Source organism: Giraffa tippelskirchi, chromosome 3 (genome assembly GCF_054371585.1).
Source record: "Giraffa tippelskirchi isolate mGirTip1 chromosome 3, T2T-mGirTip1v1.2.pri, whole genome shotgun sequence".
In the NCBI taxonomy this organism is placed as follows: Eukaryota; Metazoa; Chordata; class Mammalia; order Artiodactyla; family Giraffidae; genus Giraffa; species Giraffa tippelskirchi.
In genome coordinates this window covers 189785259-189802240 of record NC_137277.1, presented here as the reverse complement: position 1 = coordinate 189802240, position 16982 = coordinate 189785259, and the positions used below count along the sequence as shown (strand labels likewise).

Here is a 16982-nt window from a genome sequence, read left to right as displayed (position 1 = left end):
CGTGGCAAGCGCGCCTGCTCCCAGGCAGCCTTGGCGCTCTCCCCCTGCTCGCTCAGGCCCTGCGTGTCTTCCCCGAATGACCGAAACTTCCCCCCAGCAGACCTCCCAGCCGCCCACGTCTCCCCACTGCAAAACCCCTGTGGCCCGCTGCTCCACTGTGCTTCCTAGAGTGCAGCCCAGACCACACACTCTTCAGAATCTGCAACGGTCTCTACTGCCTATAGGCACAGTCCAATGACTGAGACTTCACTGTGAAGCCCTCTTTGAGGAGGCTGTACCTTCTTTCTGGCTGTAGAACACCCAGCAGTCACACACACACACACACACACACACACACACACACTCACAGCCAGCAGTCACACACACACACACACACACACACACACACTCACAGCCAGAAGTCACACACACACACACTCAAAATGTTTCCCCAAACACCAGGATACTTTTGGTCCTGCTTTTGCTTCTGGCCGCGGGATAGCCAAGCTGAAATCCTACCTGCCCTGCAAGATACATCGACAGAACCCCTTTGTGACTACTGCCTTCCCCAATGAAAGTGCCTTTATCTTTACATGCCTATTTACACTGAGACGTTTATAATAAAGCCATTCAACGAATGAAGGGAGATAATTAACCTCAGCAATTTCTTTATGCTCCCAAGGTCAGGTTTCCGAGACTGTTCAAACCCTCACTCACAGAACCCAGTAAACATCGGAAATTGTTACGCCTCCCAAGACATACCAGGACTATGGAATTTAAAACCAAGGATCAGTGCTTTGGGTTAAGAAGTCACCGTAACAATAACTTAAAAAAGCATAAACACCAGCTGTCAGGCCCCACTTCCAAGGCAACATAATCAACAGGAAGGGAGGGGACTTTGTGGGAGCAAAGAGAAAACCACTCATTGTGTTTACCAATATAAACAGATGCCACCTGTCCCAGAAGGCTTCCTCAAATCTGCTCCCACAGCAGAGTGCCATCGCTCCCTTCTCTGTATGCTCGTGAAGTGAAGTGAAGTGAAGCCGCTCAGTCGTGTCCGACTCTCTGCAACCCAGTGGACTGTAGCCCACCAGGCTCCTCCATCCATGGGATTCTCCAAGCAAGAATACTGGAGTGGGTTGCCATTTCCTTCTCCACTGTATGCCCGTAATACCCTAGCATCTCTACTGCCTTTAGCATCTCCTGTTTTATACTACACTCTGTGGTCCGATCTGTCCTCCGCTGCTCAGGTATAGGATCCTTGAGAGCAAGGATTACGTGTTGCTCATCGCAATATCCCCAAAGCACTTAGCATTTTGCTTCTCACACAGCAGACACCTACTTACATGTGCACACACTATGAAATCAAATATCCACATAACACAACAGCAGCAGTTAAGCAATAAGGGAATTTACAAAACTCCTACTGAGACCTCATTCCATCTAGATGAGATACTAGATGATCCTGAGGGGAAGGGACTAAGTAAAGGGGGAGAGAGTACGCAGAAGGATCTCACGATTTCCAGAAAGTCTGTGCTTGGCTGAGGAAATGATCATTTGTAACTTCTCACCTGCATACAAACAACTCAGGCTGAGGACTGTCACATCCTGCAGACGAGAAGGATTGAGAGGTTCCAGCACAGGTAGAGAAAGGGTGTCCAATGCCATGGTTACGTCAATCACCAGAGAATGAAAACTGGAACATAACAGAAGATTAACAACACTCTCTCTGCCTCACTTGCTTCTATAATCTGTTAAAGAAAGCAGGCATGCCATAAAAACTAACCAGCTTCCCTCTTTTGGAGAACAGTTTTAAAACGTAAAGCATATGCACCCTGGAGCACCTTACCCATTACGAACAGCGGTGGCATCCGCTACTGTTGCAGGCATGATAAAGAAGGAATTGGCCAACACTGCATCTTGAAACCGATTGATGTAGCGCAGGAAATAGGGCAGGTTCAAACACACACGCAGCAGCTTCTCTGAGCCACCTGAATTAACGAAAAGGCTCTACCTTACAGACAGGCTTCTGCTGCTTGATTCTTTTCCACTTAAAGAATTTTTGAAAGCAGAGAAACCAGCTTTTTGACAACAGAGTCTTACCAAGTCCCTGAAGACTAGCCACATTCTGAGCTATGAACACATTCTTGGTTTTGACAGCAGAAGCTTGATCTGTGGGTGACTGCTCATCACTTTCTCCTTCCGCCTGAAGAGAAACAAAGGGTGTGAAAGGCCTATGAAGATACTAGCACCTCGGAACTTACCTGGTGGTCCAGTGGTTAAGACTCCATGTTCCCAAGGCAAGGGCCCCAAGTTCAATCCCTGTTCAGGGAATTAAGATCCCACATGCCATGGGGGATGTGACCAAAAAATAAATTAAAAAAAAAAGATACTGTCACCTGTTGATTGTCGTCCTCGAGTTCAGAAAAGAACCAACTGTACAAACTACAGCTGCTCCGAGGACACTCGTCAGACTCCCCAGTTAATGAGGGGAAATCCTCTCTGACACAGGGAAAAAAAGCAGCTATTTTTCTGGTGAGGGGTGGGAGGTGGAATATTAGCTTTAAATATATTCTGTAACTAGCACATTGATGCCTTTTACAGTAGGAGTATAGGCTCTCTGTCTACTTGCACTGAGAAATTGCTACAAGAATGGTCATCAAAATAGTAATAACTAGAGACTTCCCTGGTGGTCCAGGGATTAAGATTCCACGCTTCTCATGCAAGGGGCATGGGTTCAATCCCTGGTCAGGGAACTAAGATTCCACATGCCATTAGGCATGGTCAAAAATATAAATATAAATAAATGTATTATTAAAACAAATAGTAATAACTGTGGAGAGAAGGAATCAGGGTGAATGCTACTTATTTTCAGTTAGTATTCTTCAACTTTTTTTCTACCCGTGGCAGTTACATCATTTTATATCACAAATATAAAATGCGGTTGTTAGCTGTTTTTTCTAGTATTATCATCTTAGCAAACCCTGCAGGATGAGGTCATTTGACTGAAGTAGCTCACCTGAGTCTGTGGGCCTACAGGTGACGATGCTACAGTCCTCGGGTTGAAAACTGACGTTAGCTGGTTCAAAAAATTCATCTGGACCTCCTTGTGCTTCAGCTCTGGGCTTACTGGTGAGGCCAGCTCTTTCTGATCTTCCACTATGAAATATGAAACGAGAGCGATGAAGGGGGTATCACTAGCAGGCAAAAGAGGAAATAGCTGGCAAGGGGAGTGGCCAAGAAAGCAAGTCTGGTGAAGGAGCGCTCACCATCTGAGAGTGTCTTCACCGTCTGGGGCAGCTTGGCCGACTTCATCATCGCTGTAAATGTGATGATTTCAGTTCTGTCTAGTCGGCTACAGCCAGTGCACAGGCCCTTGATGAGGAGAATCAAGTGTTTCTGAAAAAAAAACAAATTCAGATATGCCTTTTAGAGAGGCCTCCTCTGGATTTTATCAAATATGCCTTTCAGGGGTTCTATTCTTTAGGGACTTCTAGCTGGCACAAAGCCAAGTTTAGGTTCAAGCTGAGACCTGCAGAGTCGAGAAGCAGAGATCACAAGCTGATGACCCTCAGGCCACACCCGCTTGCAGGTCTCTTACTGGTCTCACAGTGATGTCGTTATTGTTGAAATGTGAAGTTATGGCTAACTTTTTAAAACATGGAAGGTTTAACATACAAATCCAGATTTCCTACCTCTTTCAATAATTCACAAGATCAGATGGAGCCAAACAGTGATTGATCCCCTTATAGCTGGGTCACACACCCTGCTCAACCAGCATACTTGACTCATTTTATGTTACTTGCCTGGGCCCCATGGTCATATACCTTTGCAATTCTAGAAAAGACCTCTGCAGCTCTCTATATCAGGGGCTGAGAAACCATAGCTCCAGTTGAGCCCACTGTTTTTGTAAATAATTTGACTACACCACAGCTGTGCGCATCCATTTATGTATTGCCTGTGGCTGCTTTCACACTGCAAAGTCAGAGTTTAACAGACAGAGACTGGATGGTCAGCAAATTATCTCCTGTGTAGCCTGTTACAGAAGAAGTCACCAATCCCTGCTCTATGCCATCCCTTCTCCATCATTCCACTGGTCAGTCACAAGCCTACTCAAAATAACGGCCAGAAACAGGCCCACCACTCTTACCTGGGACACAGCGCACGCCTCATCTGGATTCTCCAAACGCAGGAGAGAAAATTCAATCAGGACTTTACAGGCTGCTGCCACAGACTGAAGTTGATTCCGGGGAACTGAGAAAGGAATAAGCTTTAACCTCAGACTGCTATTACGCACGTCAGCCTCACAGTCAATGAACCAAGTAAGTTTTGAGCTCCGTATGTCCAACATTCCCAGTATCATTCTATCAGAATCAACAATCCATCAAGCAAACAAAGGCATCTTGGCACTGATAATCATTAATCACTTCTAGATCAATTTATCCTATATTTACTAGAAACTAAGATAATTATACTAGGAAATACATCACAGGAAGTAACAAGCACTTCAAATATATTAATCCATTTAATCCTCAAACCGATGCTATGAGATAGATATTGTTAACCTCTTCTTTAAAAAAAAAAAAAAATAGATAAGGAAAGTAAACCACAGAGAGGTTAAATGATTTGCCAAAGTCACACAGCTAGAATCAAATCCAGATGTCTGGCTCTAAAGTTCATGCTGTTACCCACTAGAATATACCACCTCTCTTTTCTGTTTCTGCAGTGGGCTTCCCACTCAAAGTTTCTCCAAGGCCAATGCCTATAATAAACAGCACTGGATACCAAAAGATTACTCAGCAACCCTCTAACTTCCTTTCATTTTGCGTGCTTAGCAAATTATTTAAGTAAACAAATAATTCAAATTCTTCAGAACTACATGAAAGAGGCTTGGGGGAAAAAATGAAAATGCTAAATATCAGAAATAGTGGAAAGTAAGGGACTGGTTACTTTAGGGGGAGAAAAGTTTAAAAGATGGGGAACCGAAGTTGAAATCCCTTCATATACCAGAGAACACAAAAGGAGAATTTCATCTCTCACCAAAACCAAATAAGGAAGAGAGCCTTGGTTAGTGGCTGCTGATCCCAGCTCAGTATCCCCACTGACCCTCTAATCCCACCCATTCCCCCGAAATTAGCACATTAGTAATCACATGTGTAAAATCGATAAGAAGGCAAGGAAAGTTAACTTAATGGTTATGAAATAGATGTCCAAACCAAACAGGTTTTAAATCCCTTTCGGCTGGCCCTGGTGAAGGGACTTCCAGAGCCTTATCAAACTGACAGTTGTCTCCCCTCTTGGGTGAACAGGTTAGAACTAAAATACAGGCGTCCTTAACAGCCTGTTCAGACAAGAGGACACACAATTCCCCCATTCACGAGCCCTTAAAAGGAATAACAAGAGTGGAATACTTACTGAGGCTACAAACTGTTGTGATATAGTGCGTGGAGAGGGCGACAAAGGAGGAGTAAAATGGCTCATACTGCTTCTCGTGGTGCAGGATTTCCGATTCACTGCAAACAAACCAACACGTACTTAGTGCTTACTACAGGCCAGATACTCTCCCTCTACAGGCATCGCCTGACTCAGGCCTCGTAGCAATGCTGCCTGGCAGGCCCTGTTCCCACCCCTATACTCAAATTGAGAAAGTGGAGCTTAGAGAGTTAAAACTAAGTACCTTGTTCGAGGTACCAGGCTTAGTAAGTGGCAAAAGCTAACAAACAGGAAACACTTTAAAACTCACATGGAATTAAAGAAATACAAGTAAAACTCCAATAGCATACCATTGTGTCCTGTATTGTTGATTAGCAAAGACCAAAAGCTAATAATGCCACAAGCTGGTCAAAAGCGGGTAGAGCAGGGCACTCAAAACATTGTTAGTGGGAATACAGACTACAGTAACGCATTTTGAAGACCAAACAAGTCCAGTCCATAACACAGCAACTTAAAAAGAATAAACATTTCAAGGGAAGAAATTATCTGATGTGTGCTAAAATCCAAAAGTGTTCAGGTTCCAGAGTCCTCCACTCCACTCCCTACATCCAGAGGATTTATAGCTAGATCACAACAAAGTGATTTTAAACCACATCCCTTATCTTTACCAGAAGAAATGGGCTCTTCAGTGAAAATGTGGAGCCCAGCTACATCTAAAAGCTGGATACATCAATGTCATTCTCTTTACTGCATCAGATGCTAATCACAACCCATGAAACAAGAAGGCAAAGAAAAACACTAAAATATATGTTCTTAAATGGAAAAAAGAGAGCAACGTGCTTAAAAAGTTCCCACAGGAAGTTAATTCTCCAACAACTATCAGCCGAGGAAGGGGAACGTAAACAGAGTCTGGACTCGGCTCACTCGCCAAATCAACATGGGGCCAAAAAGCAAGCTCCACATTCGGAAGGTGCTCATGTGAGCGATGAAACACCTCACACAGCACCTGAGAGTCTGGCACTTACCTGTTCGGGAATTCATCAAGGATAAATAGGTACTATCAAAGATCAGCTCCTTGTCTTGGAATAACTCCCTCACCAAGAAAATATTTATGGAGCACCTATGATGTGCAAGAATCTCCCTGCCCACCAAGGATCATTTCTCCCTAGGTGTCGGATGGACAAAAGAAAGGAAACAAAATCCTTAAATCATCAAGCAACACTCCAAGTTGACGGGGCCATCACACTTTGCGGGGGAACGGGGGGCATCCCACCACACCCAGAAGAGAGCTCCCCACCGCTGCTTCTGCGTCCTAGGAAGAACTGTTCCTTCACTCCCAACCTGACACACTGCATTCATAGTTCTAAGTACCCACCCTGTAATCTGATGGGTTTTATGAAGTATTTACCTTGTCTGCTTTATTTCAGAACTTCAGAGCTGCTTACTGCCACCCCCGCCCCCATGTTTTTCAACTGGACAGGTTCACCAAAACCCAGAGAGTCACTGCCCACCCGGAGAAGAGGCTCCCTCTGCTGCTCTCCTTCTCATTCTGACGGTAACATACACCCAAAACCCAGGCGTAAACACCTTAACTGCGTGTTTCAATGTTGCCACATCATGATTAAACCAACCCTTCTTCCTGCCCTAGATACACACAACTGCCTTATTCCAATCAAGAAACAAGAATACCCTCTAGGGAAAGACGGACATAGACAACAGGAAAAAAGTGAGCAGCGCAGCCCTGAGCCCCACGCACAATGCGCTCAGGGCAAGGAAGGACAAACCTGGGAAAACTAGTTTTTAAAAGACTTAAAGGGCAGGTAGGCAGGTAGACATGTGGCCCAAAGGACAACGTATCTTCTGATTCTAAAGAAACGCGTGTGTGAGGAACCTGATGAAGAAGTGTCACCTCCCTTTTTGACCCCACTCTCATTCCCCGAGAGCCTGACAGATACAAAGTCACCAGAGGAGGCAAAGAAATGTAAAAATGGAACAAAGAGCAAGATATTAAGTAGAAAGGTGAAGAATGCAGAAATTGAAGGCAAGTATGACACAAAAGAAAAACAAGGAGACACAAAGGTGAAAATATTTCTCCTCCAGGCAGTCAAGCTACTTTCCTTAAACGTGTGCCTCGCCTAACAAACTTTGCAACCAAGTACCACAAAGCCTGAAAATTGCTGAAAGGACAAGGAATCTGAAGCAATTATATTCCATTTTAAAATAAAATTATATACCAATTAAAAACAAATGCAACGCAGAGTACAAAGGAAAACAGCTGTTAAGCAGCCAGGTCAGAAAAACCCAATTTGACATGTAAGTGAAAAGGAACTAGCCAGGGTCTGGAAATATCTGGGTTTTTCCAGGAAGAGTGAAAAACCTGATGAGCAAAATAAAAGACTACGGTTTCACCGCCACTTCTCTCTCTCGTGTCGTCACTAAGCTGTGTCTGACTCTGTGACTGCAGCCTGTCAGGCTCCTCTGTCCATGGGATTTTCCCAGGCAAGAATATTAGAATGGGTTGCCATTTCCTTCCCAGGGGGTCTTCCCGACCCAGGGATCAGTCCCACGTCTCCTGCATTGGCAGGCGGATTCTTTACCACTGAGCCACTACTAGTTATATCTTTGCCTTCAACTGGGGAAACTCAAAGCCCTTTCCCCTCACCAGAATCACCAACTCCCAAGTATAGAATCCACTGGGTTTGTTTCAAGATACACTTATAAAAAAGCACAACAAATAAATTAATGAGATACAGAAAACATTTTAAAAATATGTTTAATGAACATCTACTGTGTGTCACAGAGTACTTAATACACGTTAATAAACAAGTGAAAATTTTCACATACATCTCTCACACTCTCAACAGACCTGTAGGGAACGTGATATTGAGACATGGAAACATTACCTAATCTCATAACTAACTATAGGCTTTGAAGGTCAATCACAAACTCAAGTGATGATGGCACCAATGTACCCCTTTCTCCCACTCAAGATTCTTAGAAAATGACTGTGCATTATTTAATGGGGATGTTACTAACAGCTTCTGCCTTTCCAAGTAGGTCTCCTTGGTCTGCTGCTGCTGCCAACTCGCGTCAGTCGTGTCCGACTCTGTGCGACCCCATAGACGGCAGCCCACCAGGCTCCTCCATCCATGGGATTCTCCACGCAAGAGTACTGGAGCGGGCTGCTATTGCCTTCTCCTCTCCTTGGTCTGTTTCATCAAATAGCTGGGAGGCAGAGACTCGAGGAGGCTTATCATTAAGAAAGGCAGGACAGCCTGTGAAGGACTGGCTCAGGGGAGTGAGTGAAAGTCACTAACTCATGTCCGACTCTTTGCGTCCCCATGGACTATACAGTCCATGGAATTCTCCAGGCCAGAATACCGGAGTGGGTAGCCCTTCCCTTCTCCAGGGGATTTCCCAACCCTGGGATCAAACCCAGGTCTCCCGTATTGCAGGCACATTCTTTACCAGCTGAGCCACAAGGGAAGCCCAAGGGAAAGGGACTTTTTTTTTAATCTACAAAGACTCATAGAGTTGTTCAATGACAACCATGCTCACCAGCATATCCTGCACAGAGTTAAGAAAGGAATTCTGTATTTGATAGTACATACAGTTACATTCAACAATTACACTAATTAAGCCCACATACAGCATGTGCTCCATTAAGCTAGTTTTAACTTCATTTCTGGTCTAGGAAAATAAAGCTATTTAAAAGAGTTTTAATCTTTACTACTAAAAGACATGCTATCAACAGGCAGCAGAAATGAAGTCCGCTTTAAGTAAACTCAGATTATCTTTTTCTTTTAAAAAAATCACTTTTGAGAGTTGTTGTTCAGTCGCTCAGTCATGTCCGACTCTTTGTGAGCCCATGGACTGCAGCACGCCAGGCTTCCCTGTCCATCACCATATCCCAGAGTTTGCTCAAACTCATGTTCATTGAGTTGGTGATGCCACCCAACCATCTCATCCTCTGTTGTCCCCTTCTCCTCCTGACTTCAGTCTTTCCCAGCATCGGGGTCTTTTCTAATTAGTCAGCTCTTTGCATCAGGTGGCCAAAGTATTAGAGTTTCAGCTTCACATCAGACTTTCCAATGAATATTCAGGATTGATTTCCTTTAGGATTGACTGGTTTGATCTCCTTGCAGTCCAAGGGACTCTCAAGAGTCTTCTCCAACAGACAGTTCAAAAGAATCAATTCTTTGGTGCTCGGTTTTCTTTATGGTCCAACTCTCACATCCATACATAACTACTGAAAAAACCATAGCTTTGACTAGACGGACCTTTGTTGGCAAAGTAATGTCTCAGCTTTTTCATACGCTATCTAGGTTTGTCACACCTTTTCTTTCAAGAAGCAAGCTCGTTTAATTTCATGGCTGCAGTCACCATCTGCAGTGATTTTGGAGCCCAAGAAAATATAAAGTCTGTCACTATTTCCATTGTTTCCCCATCTATTTGCAATGAAGTGATGCCTCCCAATTTATCCATGCTAATCCCTCCTTTGTTTCAGTTTGGTTACAAAGTCAAACTTAACAAACAGGGTTCGAGGAGTTCCCTGGAGGTCCAGTGGTTAGGATTCCGTGATTTCATCGCCAAGGACCCAGGTTCACTGGTGTGGTGCAGCCAAAACAACAAAAACGAAACGGGGTCTGGACCTCAGAATTATTTCATCTACCTTCTCTTCAAACCAAAGGTCAATTCCAACTATAAAGGTATGAAAAAATAGAGACAGAAAGTAGAATGGCGGAGCACTGAGGAATCTCAGAGCATGTGTCATCGTCCCCAAAAGTCAAAAAAGGGAGGAATTCAGTGAATGAGCAACCACCAGACAGGAAGTAAGAGCTGACATGATGGAGCTAGGACATCAAAAAGGGGGAGCGGAGGGGGAGGGAGAAGCAGAGAGTGGTAGGCTGTAACAGAAAATAGAAGGTCCCTGGAGGTAGCGAAGAAAAACATGGGAGGCATAACAATGGAAAGAAACACAGGAGCAGTAATCACAGATGTAAAAATAAAGCAGCAGCCGAGGCACCGAAACCTCCAATCAGCCACAAAGAGAAGGGCCCCACAGCATATGTACAGGACTGGCTTTGACCTGGTCCTATACTCAGTAGCCATAACTTGACATTCAAGAAATAATTCCACAATTCTGACTTTTTCTTTTTTTTGGAAAGGCAAATAAAACCTTTGAGAAACAGAATATTGATAGCAGGGTATTAATTTTTATGCTCTAAACCAGGGGTTGGCAAACTATGACCCGCAGGTCAAATCCAGCCAGTCATCTCGCTCTGTACAGGCCATATTTAAGAATAGTTTTCACATGTGTCTTTATGGCTGGAAAAAAAAAATCAAAAGAATACTTTGTGATATGTAAATGTCATATGAAATTCACATGTGCGCCCATAAATAAGACTTTGGACACAGCCACGCCCATTTATTTACATAATGCATATGGCAGCTTTAGCCACACAATGGCTGAGTGGACTAGTGCATACATCCCTCTTATGGCCCACAAATTAAATTTACTCTGACCCTTTACAGAAAAAGCGAGCTGATCTCTGCTCTACACCAAACTGAACACTTGATACGTTTAGGTTGTTTTTAACGATAAAGAACTTGTAAGCCAGATATTTCTTCTGGAAATTACAGAACCATGTAACAGCAAACCAATAAACACTCCCATATGCAAGAGTCTGAAAATATCTTATTGAGGGAGGGAGGGAAAGAGAGAGAGAGAATAACTCCTTTCTGTGGAAAAATGACCTCTCAGACAGTAAGTGCAACCTTAAGATCATATTGCTCTGAAAGAGCCCGAAGAGCACGCATTGCTGTGTTCCAAAGTTGACTGAGCCACAAAAACCAGCACAGAGACTTCAAGGGTCTCGCCTTCCAATAAAAAGACGTGCTACTCAACAGCAATCAGTTTGGACTTCTCTTCTAAAGCATGAAAAGAGGTCTCACTAGCATCTACAAACACAGGCAACTCTTGATTATCTTAGCTATACAGAGTGCAAGAGGGGCCCCTATCACTTATTTGGCAAAATTCAAACACACCTTGATGGATTTCATTGGCTTCTTCTTCAGGTGGAAGGGGGCTGCTTAACTATTACGATTTAAAGACACAGGCCCCGAGTACTGGATGTACCGGAGTGTGTCACAAATGACTCTATAACTTACAGCTTATGTCCACAAAAACATAAGAGTAAATGCTCTAAAAAGAGTGGAACACTGTCCATCCTAAGTAACATGACAAGTATAATTTGTGAAAATACCATTAATCCAAATGTTTAAAACAGTTATATAAAGAGGCTACATAATTTGAGAGCAGTATCTTTGATATCTCTTTACATCTTCCGAACCTTCTTGGCTTAATATTTAGACAGGAAAATCCGAGGGCGGGGCTAAGATGGCGGAGGAATAGGACGGGGAGACCACTCTCTCCTCCACAAATTTATCGAAAGAACATCTGAACGCTGACCAAACTTCACAAAACTACTTCTGAAGGCTGGCAGAGGACGTCAGGCTTCCACAAAGACAGCGCATTATCTTCAAAAGAGGTAGGAGAAATTATAAAAGATAAAAAGAGAGACAAAAGGAAAATCCATCTGAAAGGTAACTGTGAAGTTACTAAACCAAACCATTATTTTAATCTAATTTATTTTTTAAACCGCATCCAAAGTAGCACAAAGGTAACAATAAACACTGCAACAGACCATCTGTCAAATCATGGGCCTCCCTTGAGAAATAAACAGCAATTTCTAACCTTCTGGGTAACATGTAGGTAACACGCTTGTTGGCAGGAAGCTAAAATGAGCCAGTGAGCAACTGCAGAAAGTTGCTGAAGTCACATTTGGCTAGAAAAATGAAAGTGAGACTGGCTTTAAATGCCGGTCTACCATTAAACTAATGAGAGACCGCTCTGAGCAACATTAAGAAAGGAAAAGCCAGGCACTCTGGTTATCACTGGCCTTGTATGACACAACTCGCATAATCTAAGAATCTCAAAAGGGCAAAATCATGTTAACAGCAAACCAATAAACAGTCCTGATGTTAACAGCCTGAACATCCTTTAGTTGAGAGACACTGAGTATGCGGTGTCAGGGAGGAAATGACCTCTGAGAATAACACTAATATGGCCTTAATCAAAGACCGTTACAGTAGTAATATACCATAAATGCAACCTGGAAAAAAAAAAAGTCATCAATACCTAGAGCAGAAACAGCACGTGCCCCGAGTGATTACTGCAGCACGGAGACCGTTACTAAATTGTGTGGTAGGTCCCGGATTTAAACCCCGCGGCTCCGCTCCAGCCCAGGCCAGGGGGATGAGCGCTGACGAGAAATGCAAACTCATCGGAGCTTTGACCTTAACAGAGGGGGCAGCCCCGAAGGCAGACCCCTCACAGGGCGACGCGTCCCGCAAAATTACTCCCAGCCCGGCCGGCCGCGCCCTCCCGAGAAGTCGCCCTCAGAAGTTTCGCTCGGGGGGGGGAAACTGAGGCACGGAGTACTCGCCCGGGCTGGCGGAAGGAATGTCAGACAAGCCTTCGGCTCGCGGGGCCGGGGAGCCCCGCAGCCGGGGCCGCGGCCGGGGCGTTCCGGAGCCGCAGGAGGCAGTCGGGAAGCGGGGGGCCCGCACCCTCCGGCACGACCTCCCATCCCCCTCCCGGCACCCGCCCCGTCGGCGCCGCCGCCCGGTACCTCTCGATGACTGAGGCCACCAGCTGCGGCAACTCCTTCATCTCGAAGGCGGAATAGGACGCCGACAGCAAGGGCCGCACCGCCACCTCCCAGCCCGGGGTCGTGTCTCCCGACGGGGCCGGGGCCCCAGCCGCCGGCGCCACAGCCGCCGCCTCTTCGCCGCCGCTCGTCGCCATCTTCCGTCGTACTCCTGCGGCTCCCTCCGGGGGCTTGCCACCGGCCCAGCGCCGCCTCCCGGGAGGGGGCGGAAGTGACGCGACCTGCGCGTCATACGGCGCGACGCCGTCGCCCGCCAAAATACGCAACGCGGGAGACCGGCTTCCCTCCGCTCTAGCTAGGGAAGCGTGGCGCGGCTGGGAGGCCGCGGGACAGGGCAGGGGGCGGGGCGAGGGGTGCGCATGCGCAGGACGCAGCGCTTCGGAAGGCGGCCGCGGTGTTAAGCTCTGCGCCTGCGCGCTGGAAGTCCTGCCTGAAGCTGCGGACTGCGAGGTTTCTGTGGGCGCCCCAGGGAGGTGAGTTAGGAGCACGGTTCTCAGTTGGCTAGACCGAGGTGTCGAAGTAGACGTGCATCGGCGAGCATGACGGCCCCGGCTCAAGACAGCAAAGAAGAGGAGGTCGTAGCCTAATCACGCTCACCGGCTTCACCTCCCTGATGGCACCCAGTTGCGGCACAGCGCGGTACAGCTCGCCTCGCTCTTTCTCCTCCCACCTGCTGTCGTTACAATCACCAGGTCTTACTGCTTTTCGCACTGAACCCTCTTCTATGTTTTGATTATCCTCATTAGTAAGATTACCAGCTCGCCTTTGCATCACTGTTTGTGATTTGCCGTGTAAGGCCCCATTCCCCACCTTTTTCTACCAGCAAAGCAAGAATATAAACTTTTCCCTCTCATAATTTTCTTGTTTCTAGTTGCGGCCTTCTCTTCTCCATCTAGACAAGTTCCTTTAGCTTTTGTGGTAAAGCTGGTTTAGAACCTATTGCTCAGTCGTGTCCGACTCTGCGACCCCATGGACTGCAGCCCACTAGGCTCCTCCGTGGCATTTTCCAGGCAAGCGTTCTGGACTGGGTTGCCATTTCCTTCTCCAGGGGATCTTCCCCACCCAGGGATCGAACCGGGTCTCCCGCAGTGCGGACAGACGCTTTACCATCTGAGCCACCAGGGAAGCCCTATGATAACCTACTGCCTTCCAGTATATAGGATATCATGTATGCATTACCAAAACAAAACATTTTCCTTTTAAACCTTCAGATAGCTGTGATGAAAAATAAAAATTTTTGTTCCTCAAAACTTCTCTGTAAAACGGGCTGTATCTTACATGTATCTGTGTATTTTATAGAACAGTAATAACGTTGGATATGTTTCCTTGTATTACAGTTTCCTTATTTGCCCAGTGGAGATGATGCAGGTCCCTACCAAGTTCACTAGGCTGTTGCAAACATCAAGATCATTTATGCACACGTTTTTAGAGATAAATAAAGCATTATGCAAAATGCCCGTATGCTAATAGCAGCTACTAGGGATTAAGTTAGATCCCTTTGGGTAAAGAATACAGAACTTCCTCTACTGTAGCTGGTTTGGTGGTGCTGAATTCTTTTTGCTTATTGTAAGGTTTTCTTATTTATCCAATCTGAAAAAGAATCTTGCTGAATAGAGTATGCTTTGCTGTACGATTTTCTCCTTTACGTATTGTGCCACTCTTCCTGGCCTGCAGAGTTTCTGCTGTAAAATCAGCTGATAGCCTTATGGAAATTCCTTTGTATATTATTTGTTGCTTTTATTTAATATTCTCAATCTTCAATGTTTGTCCTTTTGGTTACATTGTATCTTGGTGTGTATCTCTGTGGGTTAATCTCCTGGAAAGCACTTCCAAACTTCTGTGACTGTTTGTTTTCCCGGGTTAGGGAACTTTTCAGCTATTACCTCTTCAAATATTTTTCTCAGGTCTTTTCTCTCTCTTCTTCTGGGACTCCTATAATGCAAATATTTTTGCAACAACATGGGTGGACCAAGAGATGATCGTACTATGTGAAGTAAGTCAGAAAGAAAAAGCCAATACCATATGTTATCACTTACATGGGGAATCTAAAATGACATACAGGTTTCCCTGGCAGTTTGGTGGTTAAGACTCTATGCTCCCAATGCAAGGGGGTGGGGGGCTTGATCCTTGGTTGGAAAACTAAGATGCCACATACCACTTGGCACAGCCAAAAATAAATAATCAGTTCAGTCGCTCAGTTGTGTCCGACTCTTTGCCACCCCATGGAATGCAGCACGCCAGGCTTCCCTGTCCATCACCAACTCCTGGAGCTTGCTCAAACTCATGTCCATCAAGTTGATGATGCCATCCAATCATCTCATCCTCTGTCATCCCCTTCTCCTCCTGCCTTCAATCTTGCCCAACATCAGGGTCCTTTCCAGTGAGTCACTTCACATCAGGTGGCCAAAGTACTGGAGTTTCAGCTTCAGCATCAGTCCTTGAAATGAATATTCAGGACTGATTTCCTTTAGGATGGACTGGTTGGATCTCCTTGCAGTCCAGGGGACTCTCAAGAGTCTTCAACACAGTGTTCAAAAGCATCATTTCTTCAGTACTCAGCTTTCTTTATGGTCCAACTCTCACATCCATACATGACTACTGGAAAAACCATAGCTTTGAGTAGACAGACCTTTGTTGGCAAAGTAATGTCTCAGCTTTTTAATATGCTGTCTAGGCTGGTCATAGCTTTTCTTCCAAGGAGCAAGCATCTTTTAATTTCATGGCTGCAATCACCATCTGCAGTGGTTTTGGAGCCCAGAAAAATAAAGTCAGCCACTGTTTCCACTGTTTCCCTATCTATTTGCCATGAAGTGATGGGACTGGATGCCATGATCTTAGTTTTTTGAATGTTGAGTTTTAACAGAACTTTTTCACTCTCCTCTTTCATCAACAGCCTCTTTAGTTCTTCACTTTCTGCCGTAAGGGTGGTATCATCTGCATATCTGAGGTTATTGATATTTCTCCCAGCAATCTTGATTCCAGCTTGTGCTTCCTCCAGCCTGGCATTTTGCATGATGTACTCTGCATTTAAATTAAATAAGCAGGGTGACAATATACAGCCTTGACGTACTCCTTTCCCAGTTTGGAACCAGTCTGTTGTTCCATGTCCAGTTCTAACTGTTGCTTCTTGACCTGCATAGAGATTTCTCAGGAGGCAGGTAAGGTGGTCTGGTATTCCCATCTCTTCAAGAATTTTCCAGTTTGTTGTGATCCACACAGTTAAAGGTTCTGGCATATAAAGCAGAAGTAGATGTTTTTCTGGAATTCTCTTGCTTTTTCGATGATCCAGCAGATGTTGCCATTTGATCTCTGGTTCCTCTACCTTTTCTAAATCCAGCTTGAACATCTGGAAGTTCACTGTTCACGTACGGTTGATGCTTGGCTTGGAGAATTTTGAGCATTACTTTGCTGGCATGTGAGATGAATGCGATTGTGTGGTACTTTGAGCATTCTTTGGCATTGCCTTTCTTTGGGATTGGAATGAAAACTGACCTTTTCCAGTCCTGTGGCCAATGCTGAGTTTTCCAGATTTGCTGGCATATTGAGTGCAGCACTTTCACAGCATCATCTTTTAGGATTTGAAATAACTCAACTGGAAGTCCATCACCTCCACTAGCTTTGTGCATAGTGATGCTTCATAAGGCCCACTTAATAAATAAAAATGACATAAACGAATTTATCCATAAAACAAACTCACAGACATAGAGAACAGACTTGTGTTGCAGGGGTGGGGCAGTATGGGAGAAGGATGGATTGGGAGTTTGGAATTAGTAGATGTTAGATGTGAACTATTATATATAGAATGGATAAACAAGGTCCTACTGTATAACATAAGAA

General features: G+C 45.0%; 1 protein-coding gene across 5 annotated transcripts in view; it reads right to left on the bottom strand.

The window, feature by feature from the left end:
* The window catches only part of UBR4 (ubiquitin protein ligase E3 component n-recognin 4), a 132923-nt gene extending 119588 nt beyond the window's left edge, over window positions 1-13335 (bottom strand). For all 5 annotated transcript variants that reach the window (XM_081574939.1, XM_081574941.1, XM_081574943.1 and 2 more), the window contains exons 1-8: window positions 13107-13335; window positions 5395-5492; window positions 4130-4233; window positions 3249-3378; window positions 2999-3138; window positions 2083-2185; window positions 1829-1970; window positions 1551-1675 (exon numbers count right to left, since the gene is read on the bottom strand). In XM_081574939.1, coding sequence (XP_081431065.1) covers window positions 1551-1675; window positions 1829-1970; window positions 2083-2185; window positions 2999-3138; window positions 3249-3378; window positions 4130-4233; window positions 5395-5492; window positions 13107-13282 — 1018 coding nt within the window. In that variant the 5' untranslated portion in view covers window positions 13283-13335. The remainder of the gene's footprint in view (window positions 1-1550; window positions 1676-1828; window positions 1971-2082; window positions 2186-2998; window positions 3139-3248; window positions 3379-4129; window positions 4234-5394; window positions 5493-13106) is intronic.
* Between the last annotated feature and the right edge of the window lie 3647 nt (window positions 13336-16982).